At 34.3% G+C, this 18,517-nt stretch overlaps 4 protein-coding genes across 7 annotated transcripts; 2 read left to right on the top strand and 2 right to left on the bottom strand.

The window, feature by feature from the left end:
• Positions 1-513: 513 nt before the first annotated feature.
• Positions 514-9,653, bottom strand: LOC123676037 (protein FAM91A1). The gene is made up of 15 exons (XM_045611685.1): positions 9,465-9,653; positions 9,296-9,380; positions 9,023-9,232; positions 4,722-4,906; positions 4,567-4,667; positions 4,044-4,203; positions 3,739-3,893; positions 3,477-3,681; positions 3,102-3,373; positions 2,637-2,800; positions 1,877-2,284; positions 1,297-1,745; positions 1,128-1,234; positions 1,003-1,072; positions 514-946 (listed from the first exon to the last, which is right to left on the bottom strand). The coding sequence occupies exons 1-15, from the start codon at positions 9,534-9,536 to the stop codon at positions 836-838; spliced, it is 2,754 nt and encodes a 917-aa protein (XP_045467641.1). The 5' UTR covers positions 9,537-9,653; the 3' UTR covers positions 514-835.
• On the top strand, positions 6,175-8,816 carry LOC123676038 (shematrin-like protein 2). 4 transcript variants are annotated; one of them, XM_045611687.1, is made up of 3 exons: positions 6,175-6,540; positions 6,738-7,836; positions 7,894-8,816. In XM_045611687.1, exons 1-3 carry the CDS (start codon positions 6,529-6,531, stop codon positions 8,736-8,738), a joined length of 1,956 nt encoding a protein of 651 aa, XP_045467643.1. In that variant the 5' UTR covers positions 6,175-6,528; the 3' UTR covers positions 8,739-8,816. The 4 variants fall into 4 exon arrangements, with proteins under 4 accessions (XP_045467643.1, XP_045467644.1, XP_045467645.1 ...); XM_045611688.1 differs by having other exon boundaries at positions 6,178-6,540; positions 6,738-7,413; positions 7,735-8,816; XM_045611689.1 differs by having other exon boundaries at positions 6,178-6,540; positions 6,738-7,233; positions 7,618-8,816.
• Positions 9,654-10,096: 443 nt separating the features above from the next.
• LOC123676039 (kelch-like protein 5) lies at positions 10,097-14,776 on the bottom strand. Its single transcript, XM_045611690.1, has 6 exons — positions 14,177-14,776; positions 13,731-14,079; positions 13,139-13,626; positions 12,507-12,701; positions 12,135-12,445; positions 10,097-11,888 (listed from the first exon to the last, which is right to left on the bottom strand). The coding sequence occupies exons 1-6, from the start codon at positions 14,440-14,442 to the stop codon at positions 11,647-11,649; spliced, it is 1,851 nt and encodes a 616-aa protein (XP_045467646.1). The 5' UTR covers positions 14,443-14,776; the 3' UTR covers positions 10,097-11,646.
• A 544-nt stretch (positions 14,777-15,320) lies between these two features.
• Positions 15,321-18,443, top strand: LOC123676040 (Hermansky-Pudlak syndrome 1 protein homolog). Its single transcript, XM_045611691.1, has 8 exons — positions 15,321-15,550; positions 15,605-15,751; positions 15,813-15,925; positions 15,981-16,226; positions 16,288-16,965; positions 17,147-17,267; positions 17,320-17,519; positions 17,939-18,443. Exons 1-8 carry the CDS (start codon positions 15,434-15,436, stop codon positions 18,114-18,116), a joined length of 1,800 nt encoding a protein of 599 aa, XP_045467647.1. The 5' UTR covers positions 15,321-15,433; the 3' UTR covers positions 18,117-18,443.
• The last annotated feature ends 74 nt before the right edge of the window (positions 18,444-18,517 follow it).

The raw sequence follows: 18,517 nt of genomic DNA on the forward strand, positions 1-18,517 counted from the left end.
AAATGGAATGGAAGGTAAGTTAACAGATTCATAAAATAAGAAAACACTTAAATAAGAATTAGAAAACAGAAAATCAAAGTACGGCTGAACTAAAAATTTTGAATTTGTCATTTTGTTATTGTTCTAAATGTTTGAAATTCTATAAATCTTACAATAAATAATAATGTCATATCATGAGGTCTATAAAAATTTCAAATAGAAACAGTAAATTAAAAAAAAATTAGGCCTCGAGTTCATAAGTACTTGGCATCTTCATAATTTAAAGTGATGTGAATGTACATTCAGGGACATATAAGTGGATATATTCAGTATTAATCTCACTGTAGAAATGCAATTAGGAAGTAAGATGAACACATTGAAATTAGTACGTATTAATAGTAAAAATTGAAGACTAAAAAGGATGTGCATATTACGTTACTAAATAAAACTAATTATTTTACTATCAAGTAATCTTACAGTGGAAGCCATCTAAAAGCAGGAAATTTTATAAAGGCCACTTTTTTCAATATAGGAAAATTCAAGTGTTTATTACTGTATAATTAAGTCTCCGAGGTTCAGAGATTTTCAAGATAAATTTAAGTGTTGAAATAAAATAATACTTCTTTCAAATAAATATCCAAGAAATAAAACTCTTTCCTCTCTTAAATTAGTAGAAATAACTTAAAAAAATTTATTCATCTGACAAAAATCAGTCCTTTCCGTTTCATGTAAAAATATGTTTTAAACTTATGACACAAACGTTACCTCCAAGTCTTCGTTTTAGCACTTCGTATTTTTAAGAAGCATACCTGAATATTGGTGTAGACCACTAAAAGTTCTGAAAATTTTTACTTTATCATTTTCCAGACCACTCCGATACTTTTCCATTATCGAAAGCTAGGTTATACCTAGGTTGGGGTACCAACCTACCCCTTTTCATAATCTCCATATTTTCACCGGGATAATACTGAAATTAATTTATCATTAACACTCTAGTTCCAACATTAAAAATAGGGTACCAACCTGACACTGAGAAATGAAATCAAGAAGCATAGAACCCAACTTCCTACTAGACTCCACCAGATTTGCCAAACTAAAAAAAACTATCAGTTTAAAAAACAATATTATCTAGGATATCTGTAAAATACCTAGATGACTCAGCTAGACCACCAAACACAATTGTATCGCAAATTTTGGTATTGGCATTCGCGTCGAAAAGTGGCACACCAAAGTGGCAGTCCAAAATTGTCCACACCTGAAAATACATTAGATCCAATGTTATGTTCAAACATAACACAAGTAGTTCATATAGCTCACCTCTCCTCTGTTTTCTTCTTCTTTCTCTTCCTCCGCAATATCCTCCTTAGAATTGCTCTCCCTCGAAAACATACTCACATGCTCTTCGGAAGGTGTAACCAACCCTTCCATAGAGAATGTAGTGCTCAATCTCAATTCAAGTACCTGGTCGAGTACATTTTCTTCCTTATCCAAATTTTCCAGCTCTTCTTGAAGCAGCCTAGAATTTTCTTCACTGATAAAACCGTTTTTAGGAGATGTTGATTCTTTTTCTGAAGCACTGTTGCAATGCGCATCATCTTCGATTTGAACTTTAGATTTTTTGAGTTCGTCTTTTTCCTTGATACTAGACGACTCCACTGAACTTGAATTGTGCTTTTTGCCAGTTAAACTGAAATTCTCGTTAGAAATGGATGTGGGGTGTTCTTCTGGGTTAGAAGGGGATTTCACTCGTTCGATCTTTGAAAGACCTAAAAAAATATCAATGAAAAACACTTTTTACAGGGAATTGGACAATTTTCATTTAATTACGAAATTTCGTGAAAAAATTAGTGAAGTTTCTAACTTCACATTGGTACTTTCTAATTTTTATCATGCTTACCAACTATGCTCTTCTTTGTATCATTAACCAGTCTAACAGTTGGTTCCCTGTTTGGACACCCAAAATCCAACACCCCAATATTAACAAACGTTAAAAATCCACAATTGCGTTCGATATCGATGATTTCGTTGAGAATTCTAGAGGCAGGATGTTTCCTGTATTGATAATCGGTGTTCACTTCACAGCTTCCCTTTATGGGTGTGTCTGGTCTGAAGGGAAAAGGTATAACTTTAGTCAAAGCCACCTGGTGAACCCCGTACGCTTGTATCAATACTGGAGCGAATTGAAGAGCCGCATTAACATGCATCACATTCGAAATGGGTATTATGGCAGGCTCATGCAGCCATGTTGTTACTAGCAGTTTGGAATAACCCAGGAACATGCGAGGGAGCTGCTTGATGGTAGACCCTGAAGAATAACGAATAGGTCAGGGTTGAAGCAACAGGAAGGAATAGGCTATTCATCAGATTTGTCAAATTATCATCATAAAATTTCCCAGAAAAAAATTGAAAGAGACCGCCAAAATGCAGTTTTACGTCATCAATGACGTCACTTGGAAGTAATACAATCAAGTGTTTTTGTTATTGTTTCAGCCGTTCAGAGATCATTTTCATGTGGTCACCGCATACTTTGTTGCTCATTTCTCATTGTATGTCATTCTTAAACACTTTCCTCATCGTCTCTTCTATGAGAATGTCAATAAATATTTTTTATACTGTCAAATAGCCTATTTAAAAGAATTGTTAGTTAAATCAAATACCTTTAACCAAAAGAAGTGAAGGTGGTCCATATCCAGTCATGTGATAGATGAACAGTTTGAACCACAGAGAATTAACTTCTGGCACTGTAGGTCCCAAATGGGGTGGAGATAAACTGAATACTGGTCTTACTTCTCTGTTCAACGGAGCCATAGATACCAAAAGCCTGAAATTTCAAGTCTTTTAACAAATCTCTGTGAAAATGGAAATATTTTTATTTATTCACAAAGCATTTCTAAAAATGTTCCAGTCAGGAAATATTTTTTCTTTCATCATTAAAATTCATTTCAAGCTAATAAGTAGATAATTCAACCTTAGATTTTGCATGAAAATTAAGTACACTTTGAAAATCAAGGAAACTTCAAATTTCTTTTTATTAAATAGTCGGATGAAAAAAATAGGATTGGAACGAACATTATCTACAATGATACAACTTTACCCTTGTATGTTTCATTTATTAAACTCACTTGTATTTTTTCTGCAAGAGCCTCAAACAAGTAGCCTCATCCAAGGCCTGTAAGCTTTCTAACCTAACAAGATCCAGCCCACAGCTAGGTAGTTTTCGTAAGGCCAAGATGGTCGATCTTAAAATTACTGCATGGTCGAAAAACCTCCTTGCTTCACCTTCACCTTCAGCATCAAGCGCTGAAACTTTCTCCAACTCTGCCAAGAAACTGTCTAAGCTCTCATCGCACAATTTCCCAACCTCGAACATGGTGACCGCATGTTTTTTGAGACCCTGAAGAAAATACAATAACAACTTTCACACATACAAACCAAATAACTCATTAGATGGATAACTATCTGTGATTTTCAATCAATTTAGTTCGTTCTAACCTAACCTGAGATAAATTTCCCATCATGAGGAAAGCTGTTAGGGCAGAATCGAATAGGAAAGCGATTCTCTGACCCTTTCTGTCCAATGTGTTTGTAGCCGGACTAGCTGGAAGCTCACGTTCTGGAGATAAAATTTCTTCAGACAAACTGAAGCTTGAAGACTTCGAGTCAAAATTCAAAGTTAACGGTGTTATAGCTGCCTGTTTGGTGCTGCAATAAAAAAAAGATGAGCGTGTATACGGTTTTGTTTAATGGTTCACAACCCACTTAGAATCTGTAGGTATACTGTTCCAACTTGGGTGTCTCTTATTCGCTTTGATGTCTGTCTCCGGGTTTAACTTTTTAGCGAACTGTAGCCTGCAGTATAGGGAGACTGCTTCTTTCACCAATTCCATATCCACTTCCAACACACTATTAGCCAGCTGTGGGAAGATTATTTCGAAATCAAACATCGATTTTTTTTCATATACAGAGTGAGTCATCAACTTGTACAAATATAAGTATGGTGGGTTAAACAATGCTTTTGAAATATCTGTACAAATGGAACTCATCCTGAATAAGGGAATACATACCTCACCTATTGTTATGTGTTCATCGATGGATACAAATATTTTGTACAATAGTGTTTCGAAATAGTCTCCTGTCACTCTATTCATAACAAAACCTTGTAAAGGAGGTACTTGAACAGAATCTGCTCCTGTGATTGGAACATCTAAGTATATTAGGCCCTTCCTGTAATTAAGAGCAATATTGAACCATTAGATAAAGGGTTTTCCAATAGGAATTACACAATTTGAGAAGGTTATAATGGCAGCACTGTATTATTTTTTGACATTTCTTATGTCATTTGTATTCAGTAGGTTATTCCATTTAAAGATTCATGGACAACATTAGTCAGTTTATCGACACACATTTTGATTTTCTGTGGTTAAGAAGGTTTACACAACTTGAATATTTTTCCTTGTGAAAGCTAGCAGAAATTTTCATTCATTCAATCTAAGAACCTTATACACACACAAAATTTGAAATCTATGATATCGAAGTTTTTGAAGAAGAATTTAGAAGAGAGAATTTTTTGTGATAAGTTGTACTTACTTGTATAAACTCGTCACGATACTAAAATCCAATTCGCCTGCGGATTGTGATCCGAGATCAATAAGTCTATCAATAACAGCCAATTCCTCATCGTTTACCATCTAAAACCGGATTTTTATCAATAAGATATTCAGTAAGGTGTTCATTTTTTTTACCTTGATATCTTCTTCTAATACAAGTCCTATCTCAACCCTCCACCAAGGGTCTATGTGAATGTTGCATGGCACTCTAGGAAGAAGGTTTCTTACATTCGTCTTACCAAACAAACGACTTCTATTCGACCGAGACTGGTTGATTAGATCTATATATTCGTTGCGTCCTATACCTAATAATCTCAAACCTTAAACAAGAATATGTATTAAATCCATGCTAATAAAATGAAAACAAAATTGCAATGAAAATTCGACACTGATTGATCAAAATCCTTTATTTTCATGTCTGTAACAGCAGTAAGAATTTGAGGTAAAAAATAATGTATTCAGTCCAATCGTGATAACACACGAATTTCGTTTGTTTATGGTGTCAATTTCAGTAGATATGAACTTCTCGAAATGAAATTAATTTATTTACATTTATTTATCCATGAATTCAAATAGATAAATCAAGAAAATTATTTCTGATATACCCACTGAAGATGCCAATCAATGATTGCCACTTCGAAATCTAGTTGATTCACCACTATAATATAATATTTTTTTTTTTTTTGCTTTCCGTCCAAATGTTAAATCTTCAAACTATTTATCTACAAACATTGTTTAATCTTATATTTCAGTTATTGTAAATTTACCTGGCTGTAGGACTAATACTGTCGATGGCCATTTGCGTTTATTATTATTATTATTTCTGATATGAACATAAAAGAATTGAAATTGAAGTTCATCTGAAAGAAAAGAGAATTCCCGAGAATCACATATGTACTTCCAAAAAATTATGTAATATTAGGCCAATTGAAAAGTCCCCAGTCTGATGCACAGATGGCGGTGATAGTATTAAATCCATATGATTTTTAGTTTAGTTTAAGTGCAATAAACCTGAATTTTTGCGTGGACTGCACGCGATAAACCGAATCCAAAGCGAGGAAAAACACAACAGTCAGCTGGCAAGGTTATGACATCAGTACTCTGAGATGCGCAAGGTATAATATTCATTGATCACCTTCAAAAGGGCCATACCATCAACAGCGATTATTATATAGCGTTATTGGATCGTTTAAAGGACGAAATCGTTAAAAAACGGCCCCATTTGAAGAAAAAAGGGTGCTGTTTCATCAAGACAATGCGCCGTGTCACAAATCAATTAAAACAATGGCAAAATTGCATGAATTGGGCTTCGAATTGCTTCTGCATCCACCGTATTCGCCAGATCTGGCCCCCAGCGACTTTTTCCTGTTCTCAGACCTCAAAAGAAAAAGAAATTTAGCGCCAATGGAGAAGTAATCCTCCAACACTTCCAAAACTATTCATTCAAAATAAATCAAAAACTGGGATAGATTCAAGACAGGTAAGCAACCTTTTCACAGGTAAAGAAAAGGCAATAATAAAAGAAACTACCTGAAGACCTCTAAAACCACGCCCCTAGTTTGCGCCAAAAAGTATTACATGATCTCTCTTAAACACCTGAAGACATAACCACACCATAAATCAGAACATCATCAAAATTACCAGCTTTTTCACACATTTCTGCTAATTTTATTGATGAAAAACACCAAATCGATTTCGCACCTATCGTTTCTAATCTTTCCTTGTAATCATTCATTTATTAGTTCGAAAATTACGGTTCTCGATAGGCCTATAGATTACTCAACGAGTCAATCAGCTAGAAGTAGTTTTAAAAAATAGTGAAAGTGTTTTTTTTTGGAACATATAAATGACTTCGGAATTTGAATATTCACAATCAACGCTCAACAGTCGATTGAAAAAGAACTGCGTGCTTTCGTGAGTGAAGTGGTGAAAATAAAAAACGATGTTACTCAAGGTACGAGAAAATATAGTTTTGAGTCAAGATGCGATTTAGAAAAAAAAAAAAAGATTATTTGTGATAAAAGGGAACATGCGTTATTATTGCTTCCCTACGTTAGATAGAAATATTTAAATGATTTGTATCAATAATCTTCATTTATTTTTACCAATTATTTTTACATTTAGTAAAAAATCATGTTTTTCAATTTTCAGACTCTCACCACGATAGCTCTGCTCATAGCATGCGTGTCAACTGAAGAAACAACCACAGAAACAGGAAAAAATCAGACCCGTAGCCAAAGAGCGGCTGTAGTAGGGGCAAGCTATACTACCAGCTACACATCCGACGGAGGCTACAGCTATGATAAACCATCTGTCAATTTTGTTACTGGTACTAAAAATACTTATGGAGTCGGTTATGCAGGTGCAGCTAATTCTTACAATGGAGGATTAGGTGTTGGCTACACTGGAGCTAAAGGACTAAATTCTTATGCAGTTGGTTACAATGGACTGAATGGTGCTACAGGAACCAAAGGTATTGCTGGAGTAAATACTTATGGCGTTGGTTACACAGGTGGTGTAAATTCTTATGGAGTAGGAGTTGGCTACACTGGAGCTAAAGGTATTGCAGGAGGAGTGAATTCTTACACTGGTGGCGTTAATTCCTATGGCGTAGGAGTTGGCTACACTGGAGCTAAGGGTATTGCAGGAGGAGTTAATTCTTACACTGGTGGTGTGAATTCTTATGGAGTAGGAGTTGGTTACACTGGAGCTAAAGGTATTGCAGGGGGAGTCAATTCTTACACTGGTGGTGTGAATTCTTATGGAGTAGGAGTTGGTTACACTGGAGCTAAAGGTATTGCAGGGGGAGTCAATTCTTACACTGGTGGTGTAAATTCCTATGGCGTAGGAGTTGGCTACACTGGAGCTAAAGGTATTGCAGGAGGAGTTAATAGTTACACTAGTGGTGTAAATTCCTTTGGCGTAGGAGTTGGCTATACTGGACCTAAAGGCATTGGAGGAGGAGTTAATTCTTACACTGGTGGAGTGAATTCTTATGGAGTTGGCTACACTGGAGCTAAGGGCATTGCAGGAGGAATTAATTCTTATGGAGTAGATGTTGGTTACACTGGGGCAAAAGGTATTGCAGGAGGAGTAAATTCCTTTGGCGTAGGAGTTGGTTTTACTGGACCTAAAGTAATTGGAGGAGGAGTTAATTCTTATGGACAAGGAGTTGGCTATACTGGAACTAAAGGTATTGCAGGAGGAATCAATTCCATTGGCGTAGGAGTTGGCTACACAGGAGCTAAGGGTATTGCAGGAGGAATTAATTCCATTGGCGTAGGAGTTGGCTACACAGGAGCTAAGGGTATTGCAGGAGTCAATTCTTACGGCGTTGGAGTAGGCTACACTGGTGTGAACGGCGCTCCAGGAGTCAAGGGTGTTAATACATTTGGAAGTAGTTACACAAGTGGTGTAAATTACAACGGTGTAGGCGTTGGCTACACTGGAGCTAAAGGAGCTATAGGAGGAGCTTACACTGGCCTAGGAGGTGGTATCAATGGAGCTAAAGGTGTTGGCTATGCAGGTGGATTTGGCTATAATGGAGTAAAGGGTTACACTGGAATCAATGGTTATAACAATTACCTAGAAGATTGTCACAATTATCAGACCGGCCCTTATGGAGTAACACAATACCAAAATTATTTCAGTCAATTCACTGACCCAAAACAACAGAGTTACCTTGGCCAATTTGATATCACAAAGCAAAATGGTATTGGGCAATATGGAGCCCCCTATCAAGGATTTGGAGGACGTTATTCAGTGACAAAACAAAACTCCTTCACCCAATATGGAGTACCTAATCAACAGTTCATTGGTCAACAAGGCAATTATAAACAACCAGGTTACTCAGGACAATATGGTATTACAAAACAAGTATTTTATGGTCAACAAAGTGTACCAGCTATAACTACACAGATAGCATTCAATCAATATGGTTTACCAAAACAGCAAGGTTTTACAAACCAATATGATATTACAAAACAGAACACCTTTGGACAATATGGAGCACCCAAAGTACAAGGTTTCCAAGGCCAATACGATGTTACCAAACAGAACTTCATTAGTCAATATAACACCATTAAACCACACAAGGATTATGGAGTACCAGATGAATACAAATATACCAGTAAACAGGGATATACTTACTAATAAAAATCACTAAATTATAAGCTTCTAGATGGAGAATGTATAGACATATCAGGAATAAATTATTTTTTCAATAATAAATTATTAAGATTTTAAAAATTTCAATCTGAACAGAAACTGAATAATCAAATACTAATATATTTTTGTCAGTTAAATGTCGTTAATATACAAGACTGAATATATGGGTATTTCATACCTCAAATTTCATATTCAATAAAGAATTTTAAGGAAAAATGTAATTTTTTTTTAATGAAATGACAGTATGATTAAGACCTAATTTTACTCACAATCTGCAGCTGTGAAGTTAGGTAAGGTGTCATAACTCTTTTCTGATTGAATGAGTTTCTCAACAACAGAAATATAATAATTGAATGGTGTTATGCGAAGGCCCTTCACAATCATATCAGCCAAATGATATGGAAATAGCATTAGTCGTTCTCTGCTGTATGCTACAATTCGTTCATAATATCTTTTCTCGTTTTTCCACACATGGCGCACTGAAATAATCATATTTATAATGTGCATGATGAGTTACGGAGAATATCAATATCTTGTTTTACCTAAATTCCCTCTATATCTCAGTTGATTTCTTACACTAAAATTCGCGATATATTTATCGTATTCCCTGGACGAATTTCCCAGTATCTGAAAAACAGGAACAATCAACTAATGGTAATAAAAACATTAAATAAACAAACAAAATTGTTTTTGTATTTCACTTTCACTGACTTGTTTGATATGTGTCGGTAATTGATTCCAGGTTATTTTGTTCCTAATATTATCCTCTATTTCGGCATTCATGTTTGATTCTGAAAATTTTAAAATTCATATGAAAAATTCAAAAGTAGAAAAACCATTCATTTCTAGGGCTGATAGCAACACGACATTCGTGATGACAGGTGGCACAGAACACAGATAATATTTACAACCTTTATTCTGTGCTAATTCTGTTTATCTGTGGATAAGTTTCTATGAATCTTCATTGAAGTAAAACAATTTTTGGTCTATGATCATTTTAGAAATTTTAAATCAGAAAAAAAGAAATTTGCAGTTATTTCCTTTCTTAAAGGCCCTAACAGCGAGATTTTTTTATCCTGGATCCAAATAGTTGTGAAAAAATTAATTTGGTGGATGCATTTTATCAATGCTCATCCATCATTATAAACTAAAATTTTTTAACTATTAACGCTAATTTCAGATAATTTTCAAGAACTCCTTTTTTCCTTGACATACATGTTATAAGTATGAAGTTTTCTGGTGTATTTACATTCAAAAATGAGTGTGTTAATTACATTTAGCTTTTGGTTCGATAATGTCGATTTGAAAAGGTAGGGATGTATTTATGTAAGAATAAAATTGGAAACTTATAAAATATTTATTGAAAAATCAATGATATAACTAATGAATCAAGCCTATTATATCTATAATCAGTGAAAATTTTATATCTAGTTGAGAGAATATGTAAAATTCCCTTCAAAAAAATAGTATCATGAAATGGTTCAGTCTTAGATAAGGATCAAAATGAATAGTGGAAAGAAATACTGATTAAAAAAAAAATCAAGATGTTATCATAAAAATTTGAAATTTCAATGAAAGCTAAAAGTAAGATAATAAAAATAGACAATTAACATAAAATTGTCAGAATACAAAGGGAATCAATATGTTCTCCTGGTGTTATCACATACTCGGGTATAATAATAAAGCCATCATAAATTGCAGCTTTACACAAAAATAAAGCTACAATTCACAATATAAACCACTAAAAATACTGATGGAGCTACTCAGAAGCTATAAATGAGATCTTACAAGATAGATATATGTATGAAATACAAATTTATCACTTCAACACATTATCAAAAGAAATGTCTGTAGAAAAGTGCGTCTTTCCAGTGGAATATGAAATTATTGTTAATTCTGGAATAACCACTAACAATATTAGAAAACAATACTACTTGTACCATTACGATGTTCAAAACACCTAAATAGTATATTCTATACTTGGAAAATTATTGCATTGAAAATTTGGCATTTTGTTGCGTGAACAAATAATTTGACTCCACATGAACTGCCCATTTTGCATATTATATCGAAACAAAGGTTGTCCCAAAAAATGTTTTTCAGCTGATAAAATTGATTGTCAAGGAAGAAAATCCCAAAAATGAAGCAATTTCGAAGTTGCCAATTTGAAATTCAATAAAGCATTTTAGCACAAAGACTCAAACAATCAAGAGACAACCTTATATTCCAAATAACACAATTTTTTGGTTGAGCGCTAACTCCACTAAAACCTACTTATTCGATAATATTTCTTATCACATTGATTAAATTTGGAAATACTAGTCAGGAAACTCCCATACCGTCTTAAATTTACCTTCAACCAACTCCGTTTAACGGTAATCACTGAAAACTATAAGAAGGGTGACGAAACCCTTCCCTTTAATAAATAAATGCAGACATAGCCAATAACACAGATCCATTATCAGTTCTAAAATAGGGGAATACAATATGTAAAAATTCTAAAAAATCAACTTGCATGCAGTGAAATAATCAACTTTTTATCAACATATCACTATTTTTCAACTCTAACAGTACTCCCATCCAAGGTAAACACTGCGCAATACCAAAAAACGAGAACTGAAAGTCGACAAAAATTATACAATATAAAATCGATAGAAATCGAAGTTAAAAACCAAGGCTGCTTAAATGAACCATGTATAAAATATCACCCGATTCTCAGTTCAAAATCAATCGATAACATCACAAGAAATCATTTCAACGCTTATGGAAAAAATCGAGAAACTCTCAAACAAGAATCGAAATCGCAAAAGCTCATGGACAACCCCTTTTTGGCCTAATCAAAAACTACCTTGCTCCTGTAAAAGATACGCACTAAGAGGCATGAATGCGTCGACTATTCGTTGGTCTGGGTGGCCTCTCTGTTGGGGACTGCGACGACGCAGGCTCCTGCTCTGCCCATGTTCAAAGGGGCCAAGTATGTCCATTCGTTGGTGATCGGATCGTATCGTTCGACGGTGTTCAGATAGTGAGCACCGTCGTAGCCTCCTACGGCTACCAGACAGTTGCCGAACAGACAGGCCGCCACTGCGTCTCTTTTGCCTGATAAGGATGCAATTATTGTCCAACTGTCGGTGCCTGAAATACAAAAATTAACCTGTTAAAACGGCACAGTGCTCACAGAATCCGTTCTTTCACCTCCGATCAACTGAATTCAATCTATAGCTGCTGGTGAGACAAACATCGGACAGTTTTCACTGATTTGAAATAGTCGTGAATACTCAGGAGTAGTAGCTAAGTTAACACCAATAGTATCAATTCAGTTATCAGAAGACAAAAGTACTGGACCCACACAATACAGTACAATAAAAATAAGATACTTACTTGGATCATACCGTTCAACGCAACTGAATCTCACATAAGATGGATTACTCGAAGGCGGGTCCTGTCCGCCAATAGCGTACAGGTAGCCATTAGCAACGGCCACGCCCACGGCGCTCCTCCTTCGAGTTAAAGGTGCGCACATCGTCCACTTGTTCGTGTGAGGATCGTAACACTCGACGGACTTCAAACAAGAGGACGATTCTCTCCCTCCGACTGCGTAAAGCTTGCCATCTAAAACGGCGACCCCAGCAGAACACCTTTGGGTCTGCATGGGGGCGACGAAACTCCAAGTCCTAGAGGTAGGATCCCACCTAAAATGAAGAATATAGATTGTGAAAAAACATTCAAACCTTTGGATAATAGTAAACATACCTTTCAACCGTATTCAAATAACTCCACCCATCATGACCACCCACTGCATACAAAGTGCCGCCCAGTAAGGCCACGCCCAATCCGTGTCTGTGAGTGTTGAGCGGTGGCATTTGAGACCAAGTGTACGTCTTAAGATCCAAACATTCCATTGAGTTCATTGTTTTCAACCCGTCTCGACCGCCTACTACCAGCAATCTGAAGAGAAACAGTTTATTATATCGTGGTTTTATCATAGGATTATTTCCGCTCTGAGTCAAAAAATATGTTCTGAAGGCTTATAACCATATCGCTTGTTTTCATTGTTATTTCCAACCGTTTTCTGTTGATATAAGTAACAAAGTTAATATTATTTGATATAATTTGATTGTAATGACTTCTTCATTACATTCTTACTATGGCAATCTGAAGTTAAGATTCGATGATGTTTTTATAGAGAAAATGAATATTTTGGAACTTTTTGAATAACAACTAGCATATTTTATTGTAGAAAATGCTGATATTTGTATCAAAACGCCAAATTCAAAGGAACGAAAATGTGAGTAATAAAAATGTTTACTTTACATAATAGTAAGGTTGAATTATTTGAGTTTTTAGAGCTTTTTTTTAGCATATTTGATAACAAATCCACTAACTTGTCTCCCATTAAAGCGATCCCAAACTGAAGCCTCCTGCCAGTAGTCGGACATAAAATTTCCCATTTGTCTGATCTGGGATCGTAAACTTCGATGTCAGTACCACCTTTGAACTTATCCATACCTCCCACTACCAACAATTTGCCAAGCGTGGCTTTTCTTGGCTTTGTTCTGCTGTTGACCATCTGCAGTCTTCTTTCGGGCAACAAATGCCACCTGTAAGCTTCCATTATCAATTTGTGACTGGACAAATCTTCGCCAACATAAGGTTCTACATTGTCAGTTAGAAATGAGGGGCTCAATAGGGGTAGTTTGACGAAAGATAAGAGTTGAGCAATGTCAGATTTTCGATTTGCATGATCGTGATTGACCCAATTTATGACAGAGTGAAATATATACTCTTCGGAAATTACATTCAAATCTTCCCTGGCCAACAGAATGAGCATTTGGTCGAGGCTTAGCTGGAGAAATTCTTGATTTTGAACAACCTGCAATTTTACATTTATGGAAATTACATTTTTTGAAGCTTTGCTCCATTTACACAGTTTCTCTGAATTTTCAAATTGAATTGAATACTGAAGATTTCACTAACCTGCATGAAGTATTCACTGATATAGGCTCTAGCTGTCTGTAACAGAGTGGGGCAATGCAAATGCTCAGCAAACAAAGCGATACCAAAGCAGTTACTAGGATGTAATTGATTGGCTAAGAAACTAGAACAAGCTTCAACAACTTTATTCAATTGCATCAAGCATGCAGTAGATAACAGAGACTCAACGTTATCCTCCCTTATTTCAATTGTTCCTGTATAGCAATAATTTACAACTGATTGTAGAATATCACCATTTACTTCTCCCAGTGTTATCTCAGATTCACCTGCTTCTCTCAGGTTTCCAGTAAACATAACAGCAAAATATTCACTAGCAGCAGAGAGCACCAACCTAGAAAATATTATAAATTATATTTCTTGTTTGTCAAATTATTCAATCTATTTTAATATAGCAATACTATATATATATATGCAAAAACATCATTCACCTATGTGCTTGAACTCTCTTTCCATTATTTCCAGCAATCAAAGTGACATCACACAATTTTCCAGATTGCAAATAACTTTGCATACAAGACAAACTGTGTTCGGCATGACCTTTACATTGGTAAGGTTCTTCATGAGATGTTGAAGAACCGGCTGAGAAAAGAGAAAATCGACTTGAATCTCTGGGCAAGTTTCCATTTGTTTCTATACTACTATTAGTGCTAATTGATTCCTTGCTAGGACTTCCTGAACCACCAGACAAAGACATGTTGGTACTTTAACACTAAAGCTATCTTTATACTCTAATAACTGCAATCAAACCAATGAATCACCACCTATTGTAATCTGAATGTATATAAGTTTCTTTGTTCCTCAGATTATTTATGTTAAGCGGTAAAAAACTACATCCTCAACATTTTTGACATTTGAAATTCTATGAAGAATGTTTACAAATATAAAACATAGAGAACATAGTTATTGTTTTGAATATTTATTTTTTCAATTACTTTCCATGTCACCATTCAGTAATTGCGCTCTCTTATAGCAAAGATATAAATAGAAGCAATTTATAATCATTTAACAACGAGAAATATTGTCGATAATTGAATACACCACATATGTTTTTGACGTTTGATTTTAGAGGTGTGAAGTTGGCTCCTAGTTTCAGTTGAAAATCAAAAAACCGGGTGTTCTACCAGTGGCGTAATATTATTGTAATTATTAAATTATTTCATGGAAAATGTTAGCTTGAAAATAATGGAAACTGGAAACCACACTTTCAAGGAGATAGCAAACTTTAAAAATCAAATAATAGTCCATTTAAGTGAAAATGGGACACAGTAACAAAGTCTAAGACAACACAACCGGTTTTTTTTTTTAACTCGTACAAGAGCTATGGAGCTTCTGGTGGTTTCATAATTAGAGTCTAGATAAAATACCTAGCTACTAAACATTAAAGTAAAAAAAAATTCGAATTACATGCTTCATTATTCTCAGAATCTTATGTATGGTATTATTTCTTATATTACATCTGGAAATGAATAATACATTCTGAATAACGAGACGAGTATAAGAATGAAAATCAAATGATCCGCCACTGCTTATCGAAATTTATCTGACAGTAGAGTAGCTAACTTCATTCGATTATTTCTGACATCTAATTGTTTACATTACATTGAACTGCTCTCATCGGAAAACAAACAAAATTTGAGCACATTATTTTGAGAAATTCAACAGATTACATAAATAAGCAGAGAACAATGAACTGTCTTATGATATTTGATAATTTGAATGATATTATTTATATTAAATGTAACAGTATTTTTGTCAAACATATCAATGAACTTGCTGTTGAAGAAGGTGTGCTACCAGAAGAGGTACAAGGTTTTTAAATTAAAATGCTTATGTTTATTCATATGTTGAACTTTCAGAATAAGTGTGATGCCTCTATACCTGATAATGTACTTGTACATTTATTTTCCCCAGTTATTACTTCCCAAAGAATAATGACCTCACAATTTGGAAACTCTTATAGCTCTATAACATGTTATGGTGGCCTCAAAATTTGTTTTGATGAGGTAAGAAAGATATTGAACCTCTGTTGTGATTACTTCATGACAAAATAATGAAAAATTTCAGTTTATGGGATATTTGTTTGTGGGTATTGGAGAAGGAGATCTTTTAAAAATTCAGAAATATTTGAGTATTTCCATTGCTATGGTAAGGTTCCTCTGTGGACCCGATGTATATGAGTAAGCCGATCGAATTAAATTGAATAGAACAAGTTTTTAGAAACAATTTTTTTAGATTGAAAGATAAAACTCAACGATCAGAGTTGTTAACAAATCTCTTAAACAGCTATAATACTCTGAGGGAAAATGATCAGGCAATATTATTAGAAGCTATTGAACAACTTGTTCTTAATCCTAATTTGAATACTTCTGTGCTTCAAGCTTTGAAAGAATCTGTTGTTTCTTTAATCACTCAAATAGACTGCTTCAAAATACATGCCTTGTTATTGGTGAAAAATAAATTCTTGAGTTTGTATTCAAGGTAATTGTAATATTCTATACCATATTTTCTAAGGATTTAAGTTGAAATATGTTTTTTGTAGTGAATTAGCTAAAGAACTTTCACCAACAGATGTACTATTCTCAATAATATTGGCAGATTCAACAGTTAAACGTTTGAATGATTCAGACTTGAGCAAATCTGAAGCAATATCCAGTTATCAAGTGTTATTAAGTGGACCAGAATCCTCACCAAAATGTCTACCACATGCGATACATATCGTGCCTATTGATGAAGATCTTAATATAATATATTTTTTGGAAATTGGTAACTCAGCACTCTCTTCCAGTTTATTTGAAACATTCTGTCATCTCCACATAATGCAGCAGATTCAAGTTCAAAGAGACTTCTCAGTAATGAGACCGGCATATGAAAATTTAGAGCTGGCTGTTAAAAAAGTTAACGATAGTCTCAAGAAGAACAAAAATGTAGCCATAGAATCTTGCCACAAGAACTTGGTGAAAAAATGGGATTTAATGAAGAAGAAATATATAGAATTCCTAAAAAACTCCTCGGAAGAAGCTCTACTAAGAGCAGAAACCTTAGCATTGGGCTTTTTGGAAGATTTGAAGAAATTATTGCATTTAACAACAGTGAACGATGGTATTTTACAATCTAGTCAAAAGAATGTGATCGAGGCTGCCAAGTTGGTCTCTGAAAAACTGAACAGTATTAAGGACTTTGTAAGGGTTAAGGCCATCAAAAATTTTTCCCTTGGATCATATCCTTTTAAACAAAATCTTATAGAATTTTTGAATTCTAACAAATTTTATGTTGTGATGGAATCAGTTTTTAGATAATTTTGAATCTGAAATTGAAAGTTTGAGAAACAATTATTTTCTCCACCTAATATGTTTTCATCTCTATTGAAACTCCACAAGAAATTTCCTTATTTTTCGTAAATATCTAGAGGACTTTCCCGGATTGGTTCACTTCATCTATATAGACCGTACAACTCATAGGGTTACTTCTCCCAGTATAAATTTTCAAACAGAGAAGCCTCATTTACTGACTAAGAAAAAAGTAATTTGAAATGGTACCCTTTTCGATTGTTACACGAATCTACTCATTTCAGGTATGGCATTTGATTGATTTCGCTCTTCAACATCTTCAGGAAGGAACCATGTCATTGATGTGGAAAGACACGATATTTAGCTATGCTTATTTCTTGTGGTTTGAAGATTCGAATGGAACACCACTGAAGAGTTCCGTTCCACTAACTAATCCTAATAAAACATTACCTGTACCTGGACTACTCAACAATGACTTTTATCAGTAAGATAATTTCTAGAATATTATCAGATTTTTCTTGGACTAACCACGTAGACTTGAAAATATATCTAAACAAAATTATACAGTATTGGCTCGTAAAAAATAATGCTTGATTCATTGAATAGAGACTTTCGAGACAAATTGAAGCATCACCAATTCCTATACAGGGTGTTCTACAAGCTCTATGACGAATTTTGACAGATGACAGCTACACTCATTTTGAACACTTTTTTCCATGAACATAGGTCCGATTCCCTTTTGTTAAGAAGTTACAAGAATTTGAAAAGAATTATTTTCTTCTTGAAGTCAGAAATATGTTTGAAGTTGCATGAACCTTTTTCAACTTTGAGCTCTTGAGTGTCGGATTTAATTCAGAATAATTATATCCACTCAAAAAATATGTTTTGCATTTATTTTTCCAGGAAAATAAAGGAAATTTGTTTTCCTAAAATGTCACCCTCAAAGATAAGATGCTACGAAATATTTTGCATTCATTTGGGATTGGTGAGCCAGCCATGTGTATTGGAACATACAAGAAGACTTGCAGCTACCATTTGGGAGCTAAATGGTCATCCATCTCATCCCATTGATCTTATTTGAATAGACGAATGTATGGAAGACGTTTGAGAATTCACATTGGACGATTGTAGATAATTAGAAAAACTCATTATCAATTAAGGTTCAACAGTATTATGCTATTGGTGTTCGATTCATTATTATTTTGTTTCCTTTACACTATGTTGGTGTTTTAAACATATTTGTTACTAGTAGTTATTTTATTTATGTTTTTTTTTTCTTTAAAGAAGTTGTTTTTAATTGAATTTTATACAGGGTTAGTTCTTCTATATTTTAGTAAGAAATTGAAGATAACTTGTGATATATTATTAAATTTTCTGTTATCGTTGAAAATAAACGATCATTTACTCAGAAGTTCTTTTCATTTAGAGAAATATAATTTATTCGATCATCTAAATCAATAATTGCACCTCCAGAACCCTAGA

The sequence above is a fragment of the Harmonia axyridis genome, chromosome 3 (genome assembly GCF_914767665.1).
Source record: "Harmonia axyridis chromosome 3, icHarAxyr1.1, whole genome shotgun sequence".
Classification (NCBI taxonomy): Eukaryota; Metazoa; Arthropoda; class Insecta; order Coleoptera; family Coccinellidae; genus Harmonia; species Harmonia axyridis.

Bases quoted from the DNA above. Each gene is read 5' to 3' on its own strand.
- LOC123676040 (XM_045611691.1), top strand. From the start codon at position 15,434: ATGAACTGTCTTATGATATTTGATAATTTGAATGATATTATTTATATT. The intron at 16,966-17,146 runs ATATCCTTTTAA...TATTTTTCGTAA, and splicing joins AAAAATTTTTCCCTTGGATC to ATATCTAGAGGACTTTCCCG. The intron at 17,520-17,938 runs GTAAGATAATTT...TTATTTTTCCAG, and splicing joins CTCAACAATGACTTTTATCA to GAAAATAAAGGAAATTTGTT.
- LOC123676039 (XM_045611690.1), bottom strand. From the start codon at position 14,442: ATGTCTTTGTCTGGTGGTTCAGGAAGTCCTAGCAAGGAATCAATTAGC. The intron at 12,446-12,506 runs GTATGTTTACTA...TCTTCATTTTAG, and splicing joins TATTTGAATACGGTTGAAAG to GTGGGATCCTACCTCTAGGA. The intron at 11,889-12,134 runs GTAAGTATCTTA...TTTGTATTTCAG, and splicing joins CGTTGAACGGTATGATCCAA to GCACCGACAGTTGGACAATA.
- LOC123676037 (XM_045611685.1), bottom strand. From the start codon at position 9,536: ATGAATGCCGAAATAGAGGATAATATTAGGAACAAAATAACCTGGAAT. The intron at 3,374-3,476 runs GTTAGGTTAGAA...TATTTTCTTCAG, and splicing joins TGATGGGAAATTTATCTCAG to GGTCTCAAAAAACATGCGGT. The intron at 2,285-2,636 runs GTATTTGATTTA...GTTATTCTTCAG, and splicing joins TTCACTTCTTTTGGTTAAAG to GGTCTACCATCAAGCAGCTC.